General features: G+C 39.1%; 1 protein-coding gene and 1 long non-coding RNA gene across 5 annotated transcripts in view; both read left to right on the top strand.

The window, feature by feature from the left end:
- Window positions 1–19866, top strand: part of ehbp1 (EH domain binding protein 1) — a 167847-nt gene that overhangs the window by 18257 nt on the left and 129724 nt on the right. For all 4 annotated transcript variants that reach the window (XM_085183552.1, XM_085183553.1, XM_085183554.1 and 1 more), the window contains 3 exons: window positions 3369–3426; window positions 3528–3623; window positions 9060–9113. In XM_085183552.1, the coding sequence (XP_085039678.1) occupies window positions 3369–3426; window positions 3528–3623; window positions 9060–9113 (208 nt within the window). The remainder of the gene's footprint in view (window positions 1–3368; window positions 3427–3527; window positions 3624–9059; window positions 9114–19866) is intronic.
- LOC146505721 (uncharacterized) lies at window positions 9120–12371 on the top strand. Its single transcript, XR_014877752.1, has 2 exons — window positions 9120–9575; window positions 9620–12371. It is a non-coding gene; the product is annotated as an uncharacterized LOC146505721 (long non-coding RNA).

Here is a 19866-nt window from a genome sequence, read left to right as displayed (position 1 = left end):
CAGGTCTTAGTCACGCCGACTGGTAGGCGAACCACCCTGACAGTTGGAGACTGTTACTGGAAATTGCTTTCGATTTGTTGGTGAAATTATTGGTCACATTGTTAATACTTTAGTTGCTAGCACATTGCTGCAGTCACCTGTAGTTTGCATAGAAGCTGACATAGATGCTGACTTGCCTGCTAACACTCACCAACTGGTCACCATGTAGTAGCGAAAACTGTGAAACATGAAAGGTGCAATGCAAACAGGAAACGGAGAACATTTGCCTTCAAAGTAAAAGTTCTGTCCTATCGCTGAATCTAGCATATACAGTGCTTAATAGATGTGCTAGACCACTGCCAAATTATAGTTACTGTATTTTTTTCTCATAACAGTTTGTTAAGGACTGTATCAGAATACAAATGTTTTACTTTCAGTTTGTTGCACTTGCTCCCCTCTCTCTAATGAGACTGGCATGTTTGTTGTACACAACAAACAACATTATGGAGTGAGGCATAACACGGACGCTCTGTAAACCGTTATCTATAGGTTTTAGCTGTGTACTGTCAGCAGAAAATGGCATGAAAATGTTATTTGTCTTACTCTTTCTCGTGTTTGTGTTGTTGTTGTTGAGTCTTAAGCTTAGCTGCTGTCACGATGAAGAGCAAAGTCATAAAATAGACCAATTAATTGCAATGAAACAGTGTTAAAACAGTACAAACTGTCCACTACAGGAAAAGTCTGTTCTTCACATGCTCAAATTTTTTATCTAGATATTTTTTTGGCACTACTTCTCCTCCGTGGTGAACTCTGCTGTTTCTGCGTTTCCTAAAATCCATCAGAATGATTTCCAGTCTTTCTCACAGTGAGGGATGAAAATTGTTGATTTAACACTGGTATTATGTCATTACTCATTATCAACAGATACCAAAAGCTAATGTATTAGTGTGATATTGGAAGTAGGAAAATCTGGATTAGTGCATCTGTAACTGATGGCAATATTAATATGATGTAGCTTCTTGCTATTTAGTCACTCACAGAGCTTATAAAGTTATTTTTGATGAATACACATAGAGTGGTTTACCCCTTTCTTCGTGATAGTGCAAAACCAGAAGTCTGCATTAGCTACAGACTGCTATCCATGAAGCTGGAGAGGTTCACAGCATGAAGTGGAGGCTTGCCCATGAGTGAGTGAGAGAGATGCTTAAGCATGACTAAAAGCCAAAGTATGCCTCAGCAGTTAACACATGAACCGCAGCAACATTAGCTGCATTTCAGAATGCACTTAGATGCCTAATCTGAACTACAGCCACTCCTCTTCTGCTTATGAACACCCTGCATTGTCTTGATGCTGTTTAAAAAGTTGTATTGGTTTGTTCCTTCAACTGCTGCCTGTCATCTCATTTGTCAGTTTTTTTTAAAAGAAATGTTATGCAGCAGTACTTAAAATATATTTTTTAAAATGCAACTTCAATTGATGATGTAAAATAAGTAAATATTTCTTCTAAAATAATCGAACATGGACGTTCTTGGTCTGTGGGAGGCGGATTTGAACCCAGAACCTTCATGCTGTGAGGCAACAGTGCTAACCACCACAGCACTGCCTTGTCATGTGACTGAACTTAGCATGGCAGTTTGTAAAATGGTCACAATCTCTAATCTACTGATTTTTGTTTCTGGGCATGAATGTTACATTTTTATTTTTTATTTTTTAATGTTCCTGATAACTAGGGATGGGTATTGTTTAGGTTTTATCTGATACCGGTGCCAAAACGGTACTTTTGAAACGGTGCCGGTGCTTAAACGGTGCTCGAACCGGTGCTTAAAGAATGGAGAACACAAAATTGGTCCAAAAACCTCTCATGTTCAGCTGTTTTTTTTTTGTAAAAAGATAACAATGTTAGCCTTTTCTGCAGCTATAGGGCATATATGGTATCATTCTTGGCTGGAAGCAGTGCTTAAACAATGGAAAAAACAAAAACTTTGTCCAAAAACCTCTCATGTTTAACTGTTTCCCACTTTTTATTTGGTCATTTTAGCCTTTTTGGCCAGGGTGAAGGGAGTATCTGCCATCAAACAAGAAGACAGCCGCATGTAGCTATGATGATGTTTGCTAGTTCACCTTACATACATTAATGTAATAACGTGGTTAGCCTACTCAACGTAAATTATACACGAACAACATTAAGCTACTCACGCAGAGAAGAACGGCTGCTGCTGCCATCATCATCCTCATCATTTCTGCTACACTGGCAGGGCTAGGGGCCAGGACTCTACTCTTCAGCTTTTTGGGGGATGTTGCTAACTCTTCGTCCGATAACAGGCACCACACCTGCAGTAGATGCGCTCGGTGTGAGGTCTCGCAGCAAGCTATCAAATACGGCGCATTTTTCGGCTTTTAAAAAAAACGCTATGCGTCGCCAGGTGTTTCATCGGATTTCAGGTGTTACCTCCTTTCCACAGTATCACCTTAAAGCACTTGTTGCAGGCTGCTGAGTTTGCATCTTTTGCTGTGAAGTACAACAAGACTTTTGACCGCTTTGCCTTGGGCATTTTTAATCTGTAGCTCTGCTCTAAAAGAACGTACGTACCTGGACCCGCCTACTATCCCCGGAAACGTAAAATGATTTGCTAGAATTCAAAGTGTATCACATCTCAGTAAACAAAAGCACCGAAATAAAGCACCGAAATGTGCGCTGCTTTTCGGTCTGGTTACTACCGTTTATGTCAGAACCGGTGCCATCATGGCACCGGATACCGGTACCCATCCCTACTGATAACAATGTTTGCTTTGTCTGTTCACATATGTACTAAATCATGTTCATGTACAACAAAAAAAAATACTTTTTCGTGACTGTTTTTCTGGTGAATTTGGGCTGAAAGATGTGCTGCTGGCATCCCAGGTGTGAAACCTCTCCAAATTGCTTCCTCCATGCTCTGTTAGCTCTGCCACTCACAGCTCGTGCACTGATCTCAGTGGTTATTACACCTTACAGCTGATTCCATCCTGGACTGGGTCAGATTATCCTAACTCTCAGACCCCTATCTGTTTTTCGTTTTTTTGTTTGTTTGTTTTTTCTCCTGTTAGACTAAACTCGTGCTTGTATGTGTATACTCTGTATTTCTGCAAGTGTGCATCCTGTTGTTTGTGCTGCAGTCTGCAGGGACAAAGCTGGGGTTTAGTTGTCTCATCATGATTTATTCATGCTGTGAGACTATGCAGGTATTTGTATGTGTGTGCAGAGCAGAGGGCTTATCAGGGTTTTAAACTTGCAGCAATAAAATACAATCTAGTTTAGACTGACAGTAATTATATGTTGAAGTGTAGCACAGAAGTGGATGGATTGGCCTTTTTTACATTAATCTTTCTTTTCTCTCTCTTCTCACAGGCAACCAGACAAACTGGTGGTAGTTTGGACGCGTAGAAGTCGACGGAAATCCTCCAAGGTTGGTATTGGATTAGATGCATTTTTAGGTTAAGAAAGTTTTCAATTTCCACTTATTTCCAAATGTAATTTTTTTTCATCATCCATCCTTCTGTCCTGCAGTCTCACAGCTGGCAGCCTGGCATCAAAAACCCCTACAGAGGAGTCGTGGTGTGGCCTGTACCAGAAAATATTGAGATTACGGTCACTCTTTTTAAGGTAACCTGCTGCTCTATTATCTGTGTAAAACAGGCCTTTAAGGAAACTCTAGGCTAAACATTTATATACATTTAGTTGGAAGCACACTTATTTAGTCCCCTCATCAAACTAATCCTAATAGCAAAATGTGAACTTTTCCAGTTGATTTCAATACCAAAAGCACACACAGACGGTTTAAATTGCTCAACACAGCTAATATTTTTCTAAATTTAACATAAAATGCTAATTATCCTGATTTTTGCCTACAATTCCTTAATGACAACTTTCACAAGATCACAAATTTACAAATCAATTGTTGTACAAACAATTTCTAACTTCCAGAGTTCAGGTTTTTCTGTTAAAGCCATAAACCCTTCAGGCTTAGAGCTTAAGAGAAGAGAACATTACCTTTCATAAAAGAAGGCAGTCTGGAGGAGGAAGAATGATGCCATCTACAGTGAAGCATGGTGGTGACTCTGTGATGCTCTGAGGCAGTTTTGCTTCCTTGGTTAATAGAAATCTAGAGTGTGTAGCATGAAATTATCATCATGCTACTAAAGTGCTAAAGACACAGGGGCTGAAGGATTCAGTTAAAGCATCGTGATTGGTTGAATTTGGTAATTAAATATTAGTTTAATAAAATGTTCGATCACACTTGTGTAATATGATCTTTATAAATGGCTTATGCCAAAAATTCTGCTTCTACTGTACACTGAAACAGGTATCCGTCACCTTGTCTGACTTACTTAAACATACTGGCCTTTTTGCTGACAGGTCAGCTCAGAGCTCAGTATCTTGTTACCTGCCTTAACCATAACTCCTACCACAAATACCTACCATAATTATCTTGCTTTGTGAAGTGGTGGTGGTGGCTTTTAACAATTTGGTTACTAAATACATGAAAATCTAGTCAATCCCAAGGCACTTGACACAGAAACCCTCAAATAGAGTAAAGACTTCATCTCCAGACATCTGTAAAAACAAACCGTTATGTCTGCTTTCGTGTGTACTGGCTCAGTTTTTTGAAGTCTGTGGTTGTTGAGCGTAACTGTACTATTAGTGCCTCTCTTTTTTTAGGACCACTTCCACTTCCTGTCTCAGAGGAAGTAATAAAGCTGTTTTGGTAATGAGACAAAATGCAAAAACATTGAAGGCACCATTCAACCATTAAGTTGGATGGAGCTCAAATCAAACAGCAATAGAATGCGGTCTGTAAGCCTGCTGCCTTGGTAGAAAGGTTTTTGTTCATTCTGGATAATAAAAATAAACAAACTCTGAAACATCATCCTAGTTTACAGGAACACAGCCAGGAGCATGTCATAGATCAGGGTGTTTAATAATACAGTCTGTGAACCATGATTGGACAATGAAAGCATCTAATGCTGTGCAAAGAAGGTCGGCATAACGTTTCACTATTTGGTCCTCAAGTCGTTGATGGGAGTTGCAGTGTAAATCATTTTTAAGAATGTTTGACTTTATTATTTTGGTATTTTAATCCAAGAAGGTTGAATCGTTGTCACTTTGACACCATTCTTACTAAAAAAGACACCAGACAAGGTTTTGGATGTTGCATGAATATTTAAAAAATTAGATTGATTAATTGATCATTTATTTTGTGCATATGTGTACATATATACAAGATGGAGCATATATAGAGGAAGGAAAATATTGTCTTCTAGTACAACAGGTGCTTGAAAATTAGTGGGAAGAAGTGGTACTCATAGGTCCCCCATAGATGAACAATTAAACAAAATTTCCTGTCTGTCGACAAGAAAAAGATTTTCTAGTGGATTAACAATACATTTTATTTTTTTTTATTAAATTGTCAGACTCAGAGTAATGAGCTGCCAATAATGTTTTATCTAACAATACAGATTTATTTCTTTAAGAGGAAAGTAAAGTAGCTGTGCTGAGAGGTTTATATGATTTACTAAAGCAGCCTTTCTTTATAATGTTGAAAAACTGAGACTTAAAGATGAAATGGTGCTCATTTTCCTTAAGACATCTCAGGCTGATTGTCATCCATTTTATAAATTGATAGTGCATTAAATGAGAATATTTTTATGCTGTATTTCAACTGCTTTACACTGAGTGAAAGGGAAACGTTGTGAATATTTATAGTTGTATTAAAGATCTCACAGAGTCGTTAGGGAAAAAAAAGATGCAGGGCCTGATTCTCTTTAGATTCTTGACTTTATTATTTTTCACAGCTTTTCAGTTTTCTGTGCATGTAGCATACAGCTCATGCTGGAAATACTGTCTGCAGTAAAAGCCCAGACAGAATCAGACCCTTTGAAAATGCATTAACACCCTAATCTGCAGTAGTTATATTACTGGCAAATACTTTCCTGGTCAATTGCAGGTCAAAAGCTGCATGCAGAGTTGCTCTGGTAACCTTGCTTGGTTACAGAAATAATTAATTGATGTTGTATAACAATAAAATATGAGCTTAGTTTCAATTATTATATTTCTGGTGGTACCTGTCAGCAGGGACATTCAGTCCTCTGCTTGGATAGTCGTGCACATCCCAAGCCTACAGTTCTGTAGATTTGAGAGTTTTAAGACCTGTTCAGGTGTAAGACCTCTCTGGTCCTATAACGACTAAATGTTATCAAGGGCTTTTAACATTACCTGGGTCATTTTACCTGTGTTATAGGAAACTGCACCAGTTTTTACACATTAAATGTTTTTTAAATGAGACTAGGTTTGTGCCCCGATTTACAGTACTCTTGAATTGCCCAAGTGTAACACTTGGCAAATCAAGTATCTAATAACTTACACTTCAGATTTTTTTTCTGAATTGTGGTAACTGAAAGCGAGGGGAAACGTAACCATGATTTTACGATCCTGTCAAAGTGTTTTCTGGCCTTAAGCTAGCTGAACTAGCGGAGCCCTGCATTATTGTAGCCTCAGGGGGATGTACACTACCAGACAGCCTTAGCTGAACTTTGTATATAGTAAAAAAAAATTATGAGATTAAATATTAACTGAAGTAAGCAGTGCTCTGGCTGCTCATTATGCAGACAGATCAATTCTAGCAGAGATAATGTGCATAATAAAAGTGGGCAGTTATTGTTTTTACCCTATTGAGTTTTAAATTAGCTGGATTTGACTTGTGACATTTTATTTTTTAAATTTTATTTCAAAGTATCTGAAAATGAATCTCACTGAGAGTACCACAAGAGTTGTTTGGTTATGAATTATTGGAAAGGACAAGCATTTTCCTGTTCATATTTAACAAAATTTTAAAATCCTTGTCACTAATGTTGGAACTTGTTAATGAAAACGATATGTCACAGAAGAAGGTGCATGCTGCGTGTGATCTGCAGCTTCTGTTTACCAGCAGCACGAAAACAGCTGATAACGCTTCACTCTGCTGGTGCTTAAAAGCATGTGGGATGTGAAATAACAGAAAGTTTACAGTTTGAGAGGGGGGGTGTATGTGAGAAAGCTGTGTTATTTTCTGTGTTTGTGTGTGGGCGTTGTCTGATTGTTACACTAGACTGCAGGAATATTGATTTCTGGGAGTGTGTCCTGAGCTCAGCCAGACAAAAAGGCAATCAGAGCTCGTGTATTACACACCAAGGCTGCAACAAACAGCAGACTGTAGATTTATGTTTGTCCTCACTAGAGAAACTCCTCCTCTACCTTTTAAATGAAGTCTGGTTTAAAACCTGTCCTCCTATGTTTGTTGGGTGGATCAGCTTTAAAGCTTTTATATCACTATTAGGGCTGGGCTATATCATACCGTTCACGGTAATACCGGTGTAATTTTGGGCAACGATAGGAAAATGACATCGCGATAGAATATGGGTCAAACACGCATGCGCAGTGCCTTTGTTTACATACGCACATGGCTACGACGCAGAATGAGAAGAGCGAAAGTGGATTTTTAAATGAAACAGATGAACCAGAATTGGTTTCTAAAAATGCTGCAACTTCAGTGGTGTGGAACTGGTTTAGCTTTCGTCCATCAGATACACAACAAAGCACTATTTTTGGTAGCGCATGCTAGCGGGCCGTCGTTATTACCGTTATTATACGGCACACTTAAAATCAATCCTTTGATTTTTCTGAAAATCGACAGTGCCCCTTATAATCCCGTGTGCCTTATGTATGAATTCTGGTTGTGTTTACTGACCTCGAAACGATTTTATGTACACGGCGCTCTAAAATCTGTCAAATGTTTTAGTACGACTTTGCTAAGCTATGAACCCGCACCGCTTGATGGATTGTCAGAGCATTACGGCTATCGTAGTCAGGAGCCTCGCGGAGTGATACGTACTGTGCTTCAACATAATATTACCGTATTGTGTGTGTATAACCTCTTTTTAAGTTTTGTGGATATTAAACATGGTTATGCTGAGGATATGTCGGCCAATTTCCACTGGAAATGCCTTTTGGTTAAACTGTCAGCAAGGAATTTGCACTGTTACATTTTTATATAACTTTAATGCACATAAAAAAACAGCTGCTTTTTTAAGTGAAAATACATTGATGGGGTTTTTTGCACTAATAAAGTTGTGGACTTGTAAAGTATTTTGTCTAGTGTCAATTATATCGTCAGTTATATCGTTATCGCAAATTTTCAAATGTATATCGTGATAAATATTTTTGGTCATATTTCCCTGCTCTAATCACTATTATTATTTAAATCTGGCCATTGTTTGCATTAATACTTTAGTAAAGGTGTAGAGACTAAACCTGAGCTGTGCCCCATAGATCATAAGTGTGTTTTTAGTCTGGGGCTTGCCCCCTGGTATCGACGTATGTCAGCTGACCATCCTTGAAACGCCCATTGCAACCAGGGTTTAATGCATCTCTGAAATCTGACCTATCAAATCACCTGTTCTGCAATTTGACTCCCACAGTCCAAATACTGGCATAATATATGTGCAGATGCTTTAGCACCTGGAGTGATTGTACTGGTTTAACCTGCATCCAACCATCTGGTTTCAATTGGCCCAGTTTTTAGTGTTTACCACTTGACATGCAGCTGTGCTTTCTCTCTTTGTAGTGTGTCCAGCTCTGTCTTGCGTTTGTGTGTACTGTGCATGTGCTTAAGAGAGTACTGTAGGGCAGTGAAGGTCACCCACCGCAGCACAGTAAGGCCGGGCTGCTTCCTGCCTCTGTTGCTGTCTCTTTTCATTATGTTGATCTTAAACAGGCAGGAAGATGGGAAGAGAGGCAACACGGAGATGCTTAAAGTACACAGAAATTTTCTGCATTTTAATGTTTCCATCTGTGGATTCAGTAGCTCAACCTCGTGTAATTGAAAGTCACCTCAGTAATGCAAACAATTTATAAGGGGAAATGGAACATAAAAACTGGGTCATGAGGTGAATAGAGATGATAGTGGGTTGGAAGCTGTTGAGCTCACTCAGTTTTCTGTGTCGGTTGGCACACGGCCAAAGTGAAAATGAGAATTTAATTAAATAACTGTTGTCTTGTTTGTAGGACCCCCACGCAGAGGAGTTTGAGGACAAAGAATGGACGTTTGTCATTGAAAATGTGAGTACTAAATGTACACATGCTTCTTCATTAACGTGGTTAACGATGCTTTTGTTGTTGTTACATATCCATATTTTCTGTCTAACCTGATGGTTGGAAAGGAGCGCAGCCTGTAATTGTGTGAAGTGCTCAAACTCATCTGAAATGTCATATAGAGTAACTTGGGGATTAGATGTTAAACAAGACAGGGATGATTTACCAGCTTTCAGTATTCTCAGGAGTCTTCTAGGGACATGGTCTTTGCATTTCATGTGCAGATTGTGCCACCATGTGGTCAGTTTATGTCATTACATACTGAGTACCTTAGATTAAATGGCTTGAATAATATTCGTGTACATGTTTTACGAGGATATATTTGTTTTTATTGTAGTAACAGACTGCTTTTTTCAAGTAATAGTAGAGTACTTTTTACACTTGTCTTTTTGACGCCACAAACCATGTGCATGTAAAATACACGTGCTTGTAAAATTCAATTGTTACTTTATTAACGCAAATGTTTTTAGGAGTTCCCATCAATTCATATTACAGCAACTGCTTTTCCGTAATGTGCTCATGCCATGTTAGTCAGACTGCTGTACAAGTCAGCAGAAACAAGTGAAAACTAAAACTTTATCCAAGGAAGGACAGTTGCTTGCTCTCTAGTAGTCATGCTTGGGCTGTCATGGAAAATTGACTGAGGCGAGAAAGTGATAGTGGGGAAGCCTTTTTTCTTTAGGTGACACAGCTTCAGATATTGTGCACCATATTCACTGTCCCATGACAGTGGAAAAATAAAAGCCCTCTTCACGGAACGATACTTTATTCAGCCTCTTTCCATTTCCACAGTCACAACTGAGTTGTTTCAAACATTAAAATTTAACCAGCCAGTGAGTCAAAGACAGCATTGTTAACCTGTAACCTTTTAAAATGTTACATTTAAGCTCTGTTAGACCTACCATTTTCATTACATACTTTTATTTAAGGATATGCATTTACACTTTAAGTGATATGGTTTTGCTCTGCCTAGATTGTTGCACCAACTAATTCATATGGCCAAAAAAAGAAAGAAACTGTAAACTGCTGAGTGTGGTTTGGCAGACACAATTTTTGAAAAAAAAGCCTCAAAAAACAAGTTTCAGTTAAAAAACTAAAACAAAAATTGGCAAGAAGAACCAAAACATAATAAAATAACATGGATGGAGAGAATTTCTTGTATTGTAGAGGTTTGTGAGAGCAGGAAGAAACTGAGACAGCAAAGTAGAGAATTGAAGCAAACTGGTGAAGAGAAGTGGAGGTGACCAGGAAGAACTGGAAACTTTTGTTTGCTTTTTTTCATGGTAACTTGTGGCGGGTTTGTGATGTGGTGTCCCTCAATCTTGCGCACATGTTGAACTAATTGAGTCTGCATTTTTCAATTCAGTTCAGTCTTATTTACATAGTGCCAAATTACAACAGGAGTTGTCTCAGGGAACTTTATATTGTAAGGTAAATGATACAGAAAGAAAACCCCTACAATCATATGACCCGTTACGAGCAAGCGCATTGGCAACAGTGGGAAGGAAAACCTCCAGGAAAACCTTCCTTTTAACAGGAAAAACCTCCAGCAGAACCAGGATCAGGGAGGGGCAGCCAGAGATTAATAATAACTAATGATTAAATGCAGAGTGGTGTATAAACACAGAGGAGAGCACTCAGTGCATCATGGGAAGCGCCCAGCAGCCTAGACCTATTGCGTCATAACTAAGGGAGGATTCAGGGTCACCTGATCCAGCCCTAGGATCAGCTGGAGATAGGAGAAGAATATGCTCTCTCTTTCTAGCATTTTTAGTTAAAACTGACAGCTTTTCAGGCAGTTTTTAGGATCCTGATTTAAAAACAAATGACAAAAGTTCAGCCCAAAAGTAATAAATGCGTCAAACTATTAAATAGAAAGTATTGTCTTTGTCTTCTTACCATCTTATTGTAGAGTCATCCCAAGTATTCACAAACTTTATTAGTAGTGCCAGCTAATGTAAATGTGACAATAAAAAGATTGTGTCACTGAAATAGGCCTGCTCTGCTACTGGAACTGTTGTCCCACATTATGGCTAAAGCTCAGCACTAATTCTGGTTCAAGGTACACATAAGGGGAAACTTTCTGGCCAGGCGCCACCCTGTGGTTAGTTAATCAACTGTTGCTTTTCTCATAATTAAATGAAACCCCAGAACATGGTAGTAAGCTCCATTTCACCTCAGTGTGTCGGCAAGTAGTTTTAAAATGTAGACATGCATAAAAATCAGGTTCTCTATTGCACTGTGGCCTTTTTTACTCATAGGCATTAAATCCTTCCACTCAATTTAGAAAAACAAAGCAGAATTCACCATCTTTGTCCTCATAAGGTATCGCTCCACCAAAGGAAAACCACCAGGACTGTGGAGAAAGCATTTTTCACTGTTTTTATTTTAATCTAGGATTAAAAACTAGAAGATAAAAACTTGCACACCTCCAAAATCAACCAGGAATCTCATGAAAAAAATCACTTTAAAACAGGGATGTCAAATTAATTTCACATTATGGGCCACATACGCTGGGCAATATGTAAACATTTTTCCGACCGACATTCATCAGTCCAATAAATGACGATAGGCGATATATTCGCGGAGGTGACTTTTTGATGGGCGGAGCAATTTATACATGCACAGATTGCGCTTTTAGAACACAGAATAAGTCCAAACATGGAGGAACTACTTGCCAAAAGAAAATACAAAGTCGCCAATGGGGGATTTTTCTGGCTTTAAACCGGATGAAAGAGGTAAACCTGAGGATGTAACCCAAGGGATGTGCCGCCTGTCCAGACGTATAGTGCCAGCAAAGGACTCACGCAACTAACTTGAATGAGCAAATACGTGTCCACCATCCCACTGAGTATGCCAGGCTTTCACCAGCGTCTGCAGCTCCATCAACAAGGCTGGAAAAGCTTTTCACCAGCAGCATAACATGGAAAGGACAGCCCCTGGTGGACACAGTGCACAGTGAGACTCATAAACAGTGGAACGGCCTGTAAACACGGTTATAGTGGAAAAAAGAAGCCAGTTTCTCTTTGTTTCCCTCCCCAGCATTGTGGTTTTTTTTTTTTAATTTAAATAAAATGTTTTTGTTTGTTTTAACATAGGCTACCGCCTTTCTTTCATTATGTATTGAGTTTGATTAAATGAATCGCTGCTACATTTGGGCGCACACTCTGAGGAGGGTGCATTTGCACACAGCTGGAAGAGGGTGACGTTAAAACAGCACTTTTTCCTGTTGACTGCTTCTCTTAGCTTCAACCAACATTATTAGCAAACTTACTCATGGGCAAATAAATAAATAGGTAAATAAATCGCTCTTGTAAAAATGACCAGTGAAAAGTTCAACATTCGTCCAACTGCCCAACCTTAACATACAGCCCACTTTGATTTGTGTGCTGGACCAGGGAAACTCCCCTTTCTATGTAAAGATGTTTAAATATAAATTTAAACTCTGAGATATGCAATTATTAAAACAAGAAGTGAAATATGCCTCTGGTTATCCAAATGATAAAGAAAACTTTGCCTGGAGTTGTGTATACCTGTACTACTTATTTATTTTTATTTTTTTCCCAGTAAAACCAAGCAGGTTTTATGCAAATCCTGACATTCAATCATGTGAGCAACGCCAACAATCACTAGGTGCTCTTTCTTCATTCGCTTATGTCCATCTTCTGCTCTTTTCATCTTTTTTCTGTTTTCACAGAACAAATCATTGCACACACAAAGAGCAGCTGTAGCCAAAAGCCCCCACTGTTTCTGCTCCACTGTTCAGCAAGTTTTTATCCTTGTAAATTTCCACACAAAGCATGGTAGGAAATGATATAAGAAGGAATCCAGTTGTAGTCATGCAACCAGTGACCCTAAAAGATCCCTAGTCTTTGCAGAATATATCAGTTTATCACTTAAACCTCTCACATATTGACTTTAGATGTGAGAAAGGTACCAAAGTCAAGTCTTTTGTTTTTTTAAGATTTTTCGATGAACAGTTGGTGTGAATACAATTAATTATGTGTTATTGGTTTTACTCGAGTACTTCTGTATGGTCACAGGTACATATACAGGTCCTTTAGTTAAAGGACAAGGATACTGCAATTTAATCAGGAGCTGTGAAAGTATTCAAATATTTCTGTTTCCAAGAATTTCAGCTTGGAATATCACCAGAGAAAGGTATTTCCTCTCTTATGCAAGCCTTTTTTTATCCTAACGAATGGTCAGCCTGCATTTCTACGTGCAGAAATTTTTAAGTATATTATAGTAAAACTATTCAAAAGTTAGTTTTTTAATGGACTGTTTTGTTTGTTTGTTTGTTGTTTTTTAATTAGCAGATTTATTATGTGTGCTGTTATATTAAAGGGTTAGCTGTTTGAAGTAACAAATCAACAACAACAAAATTAACTGTACCAATTTTCTTTGTTGTAAAAAACAGCTGTTAGACTTCATGACATGAGTAAACACATCTTTAAGAAGTGCTCTCTTAAACCAACTTCCAAATATTCCAATGTGTGACTTTAGGGAGACGTGCACTGTTAGTGACCAACAGGGATGGATACCGAGACTCTTCCACCCTGTTCTTAAAGAATGTGGAAAAATAGAGCTGGCAGAGAGCATAGAAACTGTCACTTTCTGTACTCGTCAAGCTCAAAGAAACGACGCTGCTCTACCTTTCTATCTTTGACAGAGAGTAGAGAAGACAAGCAGGTCAGCAGGTTTTCTCTAGGTAGAGCGTGGGAGAGCACAAGAAAGGAAAAAGCAGAAAGGGAGAGAAAAAGACAAGTTGGTGGTTTGCCTGTGTCTCTGCATACCTGACTAATGATAGAAAGATCAAAGCCTGACAAAGTCTACTGACAGCAGGAATGGAGGGAGAGGAGGGAGAAGGCAACCTTACACCTTCACACACATATGGAGGTATCCTGAGGCCGAGTTTCTCCTAACTATAAAGCCTAAAAAAGATCCTTCAAACAAGTCCCTTAGAAATGATTTAGAAAAACTCTGAGCATCTATGAGGATGGAGATGCTGAAATTAGTTTTTTGGATCGGTGATTTCCCAACACGGGTGGAAAGGTCAGGCAGACCTTCTTTAGTGAGCTAGGGTCCAGAGAAGGGCATTCCTACATGTGTTTAAAGTATTGGGTGGTTGTTGTTGTTCCCTTTTTCCTCTCTTTTGCATGGTTCCTGACCCAATGCAGTGACTTCATTACAGAATGAGTCATTACTATATGTAAATGTAAATTTCTCACATTGGTTCAAGGACTTGGCTGGATTTTCTGAAGCTTTTTAATAATAACATATGGTATAAATGATAAAATTCCAGAATTCTTTGCACTTATAAGTTAAGAAACTTTATTCTTAAATTGTTGAACTATTCTCTTATCCAGTCTATCACAGAGCAGTGAAGCCGTCACTGTTTCTTTACTTCAACAAGACTGAACTTGTCTGACGAGCTCTTTTTAAACCCAATTATATTATTAAATATAACTCATAACTCACTCGGTACCGAAAAAAAGAAGATTTATTCATAACACACGTGAAAAGACCCAGGGAAACCAAGTTAACGATAAAAATAATAAAAACGATAACAAAATAATGCTGAAAACCGATTTAAAAACCCTGAAAACCATACATTTCACACCTGAGCCTCAACACTCGCGGCCCGGTACCAAACAACTCACGGACCGGTCCGAGGCCCGGGGGTTGGGGACCACTGCTTTAAATTATTACAAACCAATGTATCTCAGTTCTGTTGAGATCTTTATTTGCATTCATTGATGTACACCAGTGCTACTGATTTGCACCCATTGCTCCTTTAAAAAAAAGTGAATATTCTCACTGCTAATATTAGTCAGTGATTAAAAGAGATATAGACACAATAATTACATGATATGTGTAAGCAAAGGCAATGATTGATAAACCATGTTCAGTGTTTATTTTAATTTGAAGATTCTCACCACAAGAGGGCAGTCCAGCCTAAGATGAGCAAACTCCTTTTCAGGCATTCATGATTAAATTTGCTGGATAACCCGTTTTTGTCACCTGCATCTATGTTTGTCTTTAGATGTCTGTGCAGCCTTCACGTTTCTGTGTGTTTGTTTCAAAGCATGTGTGATGAAAAGTATAACCTTATCCAACATTATCCGTATTACATTTTAGGTTATTTTCATTCTGACTTTGCCTGCGTGTGCATGACTGTAAAGAGCACTCGCGTCCCCGTCCCCCCCCACCAGCCACCCACACCCTTCAGGTATCTGAGCTAATGTAAAGTAAAGGACACATGAATGAATGCAGTAGTGAGTGCTGCTCCGAAGAGGAGGAGTAACAGAAGAAGAGGAGAGGTGAGTTCTCCTGACCCCTCATCAGACGGCAGAGGAGAAAAGGGGAAGAATACTGCATTGTGCCCGAGCGCCGAAGATGATGAAATTCAAGATCCCCGCGCTCGGGCTTCGTCTTAATCTGGGGGCCCAACCTCGCGCTAGGCTAATCCCTCCCCGTCGAATTACTGGCCCTGGCTAGATTGTATTTTGTCATTGAAAATGGCAGTGTCAAACACTACCTTTTTCTCTCCTCTATTTGTTCGTCTGCCAAGGCGAATCGCATAATCAAAAGATGGAGAGAGAGGGAGAGCAAAGAGGAGAAAGCGATGGAGAAGGAGAGAGAGGGAAAGAGGCGGAAGGCTGAAAATGGCTACACAGTAGTATCTCTAAATTGCATGCTACCCTTGCCTTTCACCCTTTTTCAAACAGGCGCATATTATCAAAAAGGTGGGCAAATTGAGAGTCAAAAGATTGGACGGCTATATTTGAAGGCATTGTGCTGACAGGCTCTTTGTGTGTGTGTGTGTGTGTGTGTGTGTGTCTGTGTGTGTGTCTGTGTTGGTGGTGGTAGTGGGGTTAATGTGTATGTATGTCTGTGTGTATTCTCTCTGCGTTTGCATATCAGCCAAAGCTGGAGATGGGAGACCAACTTGCCTCATCTTCAAAGCTTTGTGGAGGGATTTAAATAACACACACACACACACACACACACACACACACACACACACACACACACACACACACACCATTGCATTTCATGTGAGAAGCTATCATGTCTGAATACATTGAATATACAGTGATACACACTCAAAGGCCCATCTTTCCTCCCTCCAACTCATACTTCACCTTTTTCACTCACATTACATCAATGTCACCCAGGCAGGAAGGCGCTTCCGAATCGGCACTCACAGCGTTTGACAGCCTGTCTGCTGCACGTACACACATTTTAAATATCGAATTTGAAATTGACACTTTATGTACTCACAGCTTTTTCCTGTCCTCCTTTTTTTTAAATAGTTAAAATCTTTAAAATGTGACAGTAAGACTGATTATGTCTCTTATTATAGAAAAGGAAAAATATCTAATTTATAAGTGTGTAACAATTTTCAAACCAAGGCTATGGTTTCTAAGTCTAACCACAGTTATATTGATATCTTATGCTGTTTTCTGATCATGACCAATTAATGCGACAAACTGACTTTTAAAACACAATGCAGTTGTTTTATTTGTTATTATCACCTGACTGTTTAAAACCAAAGTGTTTCCAAACAGCTGAGTTGGTTTTACTGCTTTTCTTAATCTAAGTCTCTCGTCCTCTTATCTTGGCCTGACCTGAGTTTGGAGTTTTAAGGAAAGGCTAAATTAGATCTCGGTAAAGGAAAGACAAAATAAAATACACTATGCCCTTCCCCCCCAAAAAAAACAACCCTCAACAAAACAACCCGATATTGATTATCCTGCATTTAAAATTAATGGAGGGCATAATTGCATGGAAATTCAAATTTTGCTTAGTTGCATATCCCTAACTGAGACCAAAACCTGTGAGTTGTATCTAGTTTCATTAACCCATATCCATGTGATGCCTCTGTGGAGCTGTTATTGACTGGTTTAAGTATAGTAGTCTGATGAAAGCTGCATTTTTAAATATTATTATACTGTAGCAAAGGAACTGGTAGTGCATCACAATAATGGAGTTTATTTTTAGTTCATCAATACAGTCTCAGTCAAGTGATTAGGCCAATTTTTTTAATTGATTAATTTATTTTTTTAAATATTATTATGATGTGTCCTTTCTGAAGGAAAACTAAGCCATGAACCAAAACCGTAGCTCAAAGACCGACACATAATCCCGATCATAAAACTGTGGCACAAATCGAAACTAGCCCAGAAGTTGACACCTGAACTTGGCCCAAAAACAAGACAGGAGCTGAAACTGTAGGCTAAAAGCTGTGATGTGAATCTGGCCAAATAATGAAACACGCTGAAAATGTGTCCCAGAAACCGAGATATGATTCCGACCCAAAAACAGAAGCATGAAACAAAACCGTAGCTAAAAAAATCGAGATTTGAACGTAGCCCAAAAACCAAAACAAGCTGAAATCTGAAACAGAAACTGAAACTATAGTACAAAAAGCATGATGTTAAATGGGTCCTAAAGCTAAATTTTTAGCCCAAAAAGCGAGGCGTGACGCGAAATTGGTAGACCAAAATCTGAGCCAATAGCTGAAACTGTGGCCCAAAAAACTGAGACGAGAGCTGAAACGCTAACCTCAAAAACTGAGGTATGAACGCAGACATAAATCAAACTGTGGTATGAAATACTTCTGATGTAGTGTTTTTACATTAATTTAACTTAAATGCATTGAGTCCATATCCGTATTTGATTTGTATGCTGTGTATATGATGGGATTTTCACCAATGGTTTACGATCACGTTTCACCTCTTGATCACATTCTTGTTGCGTCCTTCTCCCTTCTCCATCTCTTTTTGTCCCCTTCATTCTGTGTTTTCTCTCTAAGGTGAAGTCCTGGCTATTGTGGACCACATCCAACTCCATTAAGGGCCTTTCCACGCCACATATGCCCACTCACACAGTAACACAGTCACATACTGACACACACAGAAAAAAACTAAAAAAAACATGACGTACACACACAAATGTACCTCCATCACCTTTATACACACACACACAAAGACACACACACAAATGTACCTCCATCACTTTTACACACACACACCCTCTCTGTATTGTACACGTCGCCATGGTGTGTATACTGCTCTCCCCCCTCCCCTGTCTCTGTCTGGAACACATTACGTAGGCCAGTGGCTTGTGAGCGCTGACTGGGCCTCGGGGAAGAAAAACACAATTATTTCAGCCCTCGGCTATTCATGCAAAGGTGACAAAAGCTGGTATGAAGTATGAAATCCCAAAAGTTTCTCCCGTGCCGCGGCCGACAAATTGGGATTAATTTGCGCTTGTGTGCACGCGTGTGTCTCCAAAGTTTTCACCTTTGCTCATTTCCCATTTCTTAAATAGTTTGGAGAACTCAAAAGGCCTAATTTATTGTGTCAGAAAGAAGAGCGTGTGCATTCGCTTGGGTTGTTTGTGTGTGAACGCAATGCTAATTTTAAATAATATATGCTTTATAGTTCAAAGATTGAGGCATGTAAATAATTTCCTGTGCGTTTGTGTGTGTGAGATTGTAAGAAGGCGGGAGGTTCCTAGTATGGGATCACACATTCACACATGCTTTCCAAATTAATTTAATCTAATTAATTGCCGTGTGGAGAGAGGACAGATGCTTGTGATTACCCCCCACTTCCAGACTCCTCCCTGGGCGCACTCACACACACACAGACACACAACTGTTACCACCCTAAACGCTGCCATTTTCTGCCACTGTGCAGCTAAAAATATTATTTTAATGCTCTGAAAGCACATCAGCAATTTGTTGGCTAAATAAGGAAACGATGCAGTCACATTATGGAGGAAATTACCCCACAATTCAGCTTAAAGTGAAAAAAAGAAAACATTTATAAGGAGAGTGTCTGTTTCTCCTTTTGTGCCAATGTGGGTATATTTTTGTCTTTGTGTAACTGCACCTGTTTCTGGGGAACTCTGTATTTGGCTGTGTTTCCAGCCAGTTATGTGTTAGGGTGCTGTGTGTGGCTGTGGAGGCCGGGTGGTCCCTCCTGTCGCCCTAATAGGCTTACTGGCCCCTAATCCACACCACGCCACCCTGTCACATGGCCAGTCTGCTGACTAACTGCGACCACTGCCATAGAGGTTTGTCTGTGTGTGTTTGCGTGTGTCTCTCGAACTACATCTCTGTGCTGTTGTCATGCTTGTCTGTAACTCAGCATGTGGTAGCTGGTGTCTTGAATATGTTTTTTTTTGTTCCCTTTTTTTGTATTTATTTCATGTTTGCGTGTTAGACAAACAGAACACAATCATGTGTGTATAAGCCACATTTTCTAATTTACATTCTTTTAAGTTTACAAACTGGATTTTTGTTTGAAAAAACCTAAAGGAGAGATGCTAAATTATTTTAGTTCACGTCACATACAACCTAATTTAATCTCACGTGGGCCGTATCTGGAAACTTTATTGATTTTGTCCCAAAATTGTTTCTTATAAGGAAAAGAAAGTTTGACTTCGACTGCACATCGGAAAAAATACAGAGGTCTGTAACCGTCACCTGACACATTTCAGTCTAGTCCTCTGGGTGTCGAAAATAAAATAACCCCGAGATTCACAAGAAGCATCAGTGTTGACGTACTGTTGCATGTTGGACACCTGGCAAGATTTAAGCTAATTTAAATGTCGCTGTACTTATGTCACCTGTAACTATAACACTTGTAACAAAAACATATTTTTCCACCACTTTTGCTTCATTAGATTTCAGTTTAGGATTATT

Source organism: Neolamprologus multifasciatus, chromosome 13, assembly GCF_963576455.1.
Source record: "Neolamprologus multifasciatus chromosome 13, fNeoMul1.2, whole genome shotgun sequence".
In the NCBI taxonomy this organism is placed as follows: Eukaryota; Metazoa; Chordata; class Actinopteri; order Cichliformes; family Cichlidae; genus Neolamprologus; species Neolamprologus multifasciatus.
Note: the sequence above shows the minus strand (reverse complement) of the source record. Positions and strands in the feature narration are given on the sequence as shown.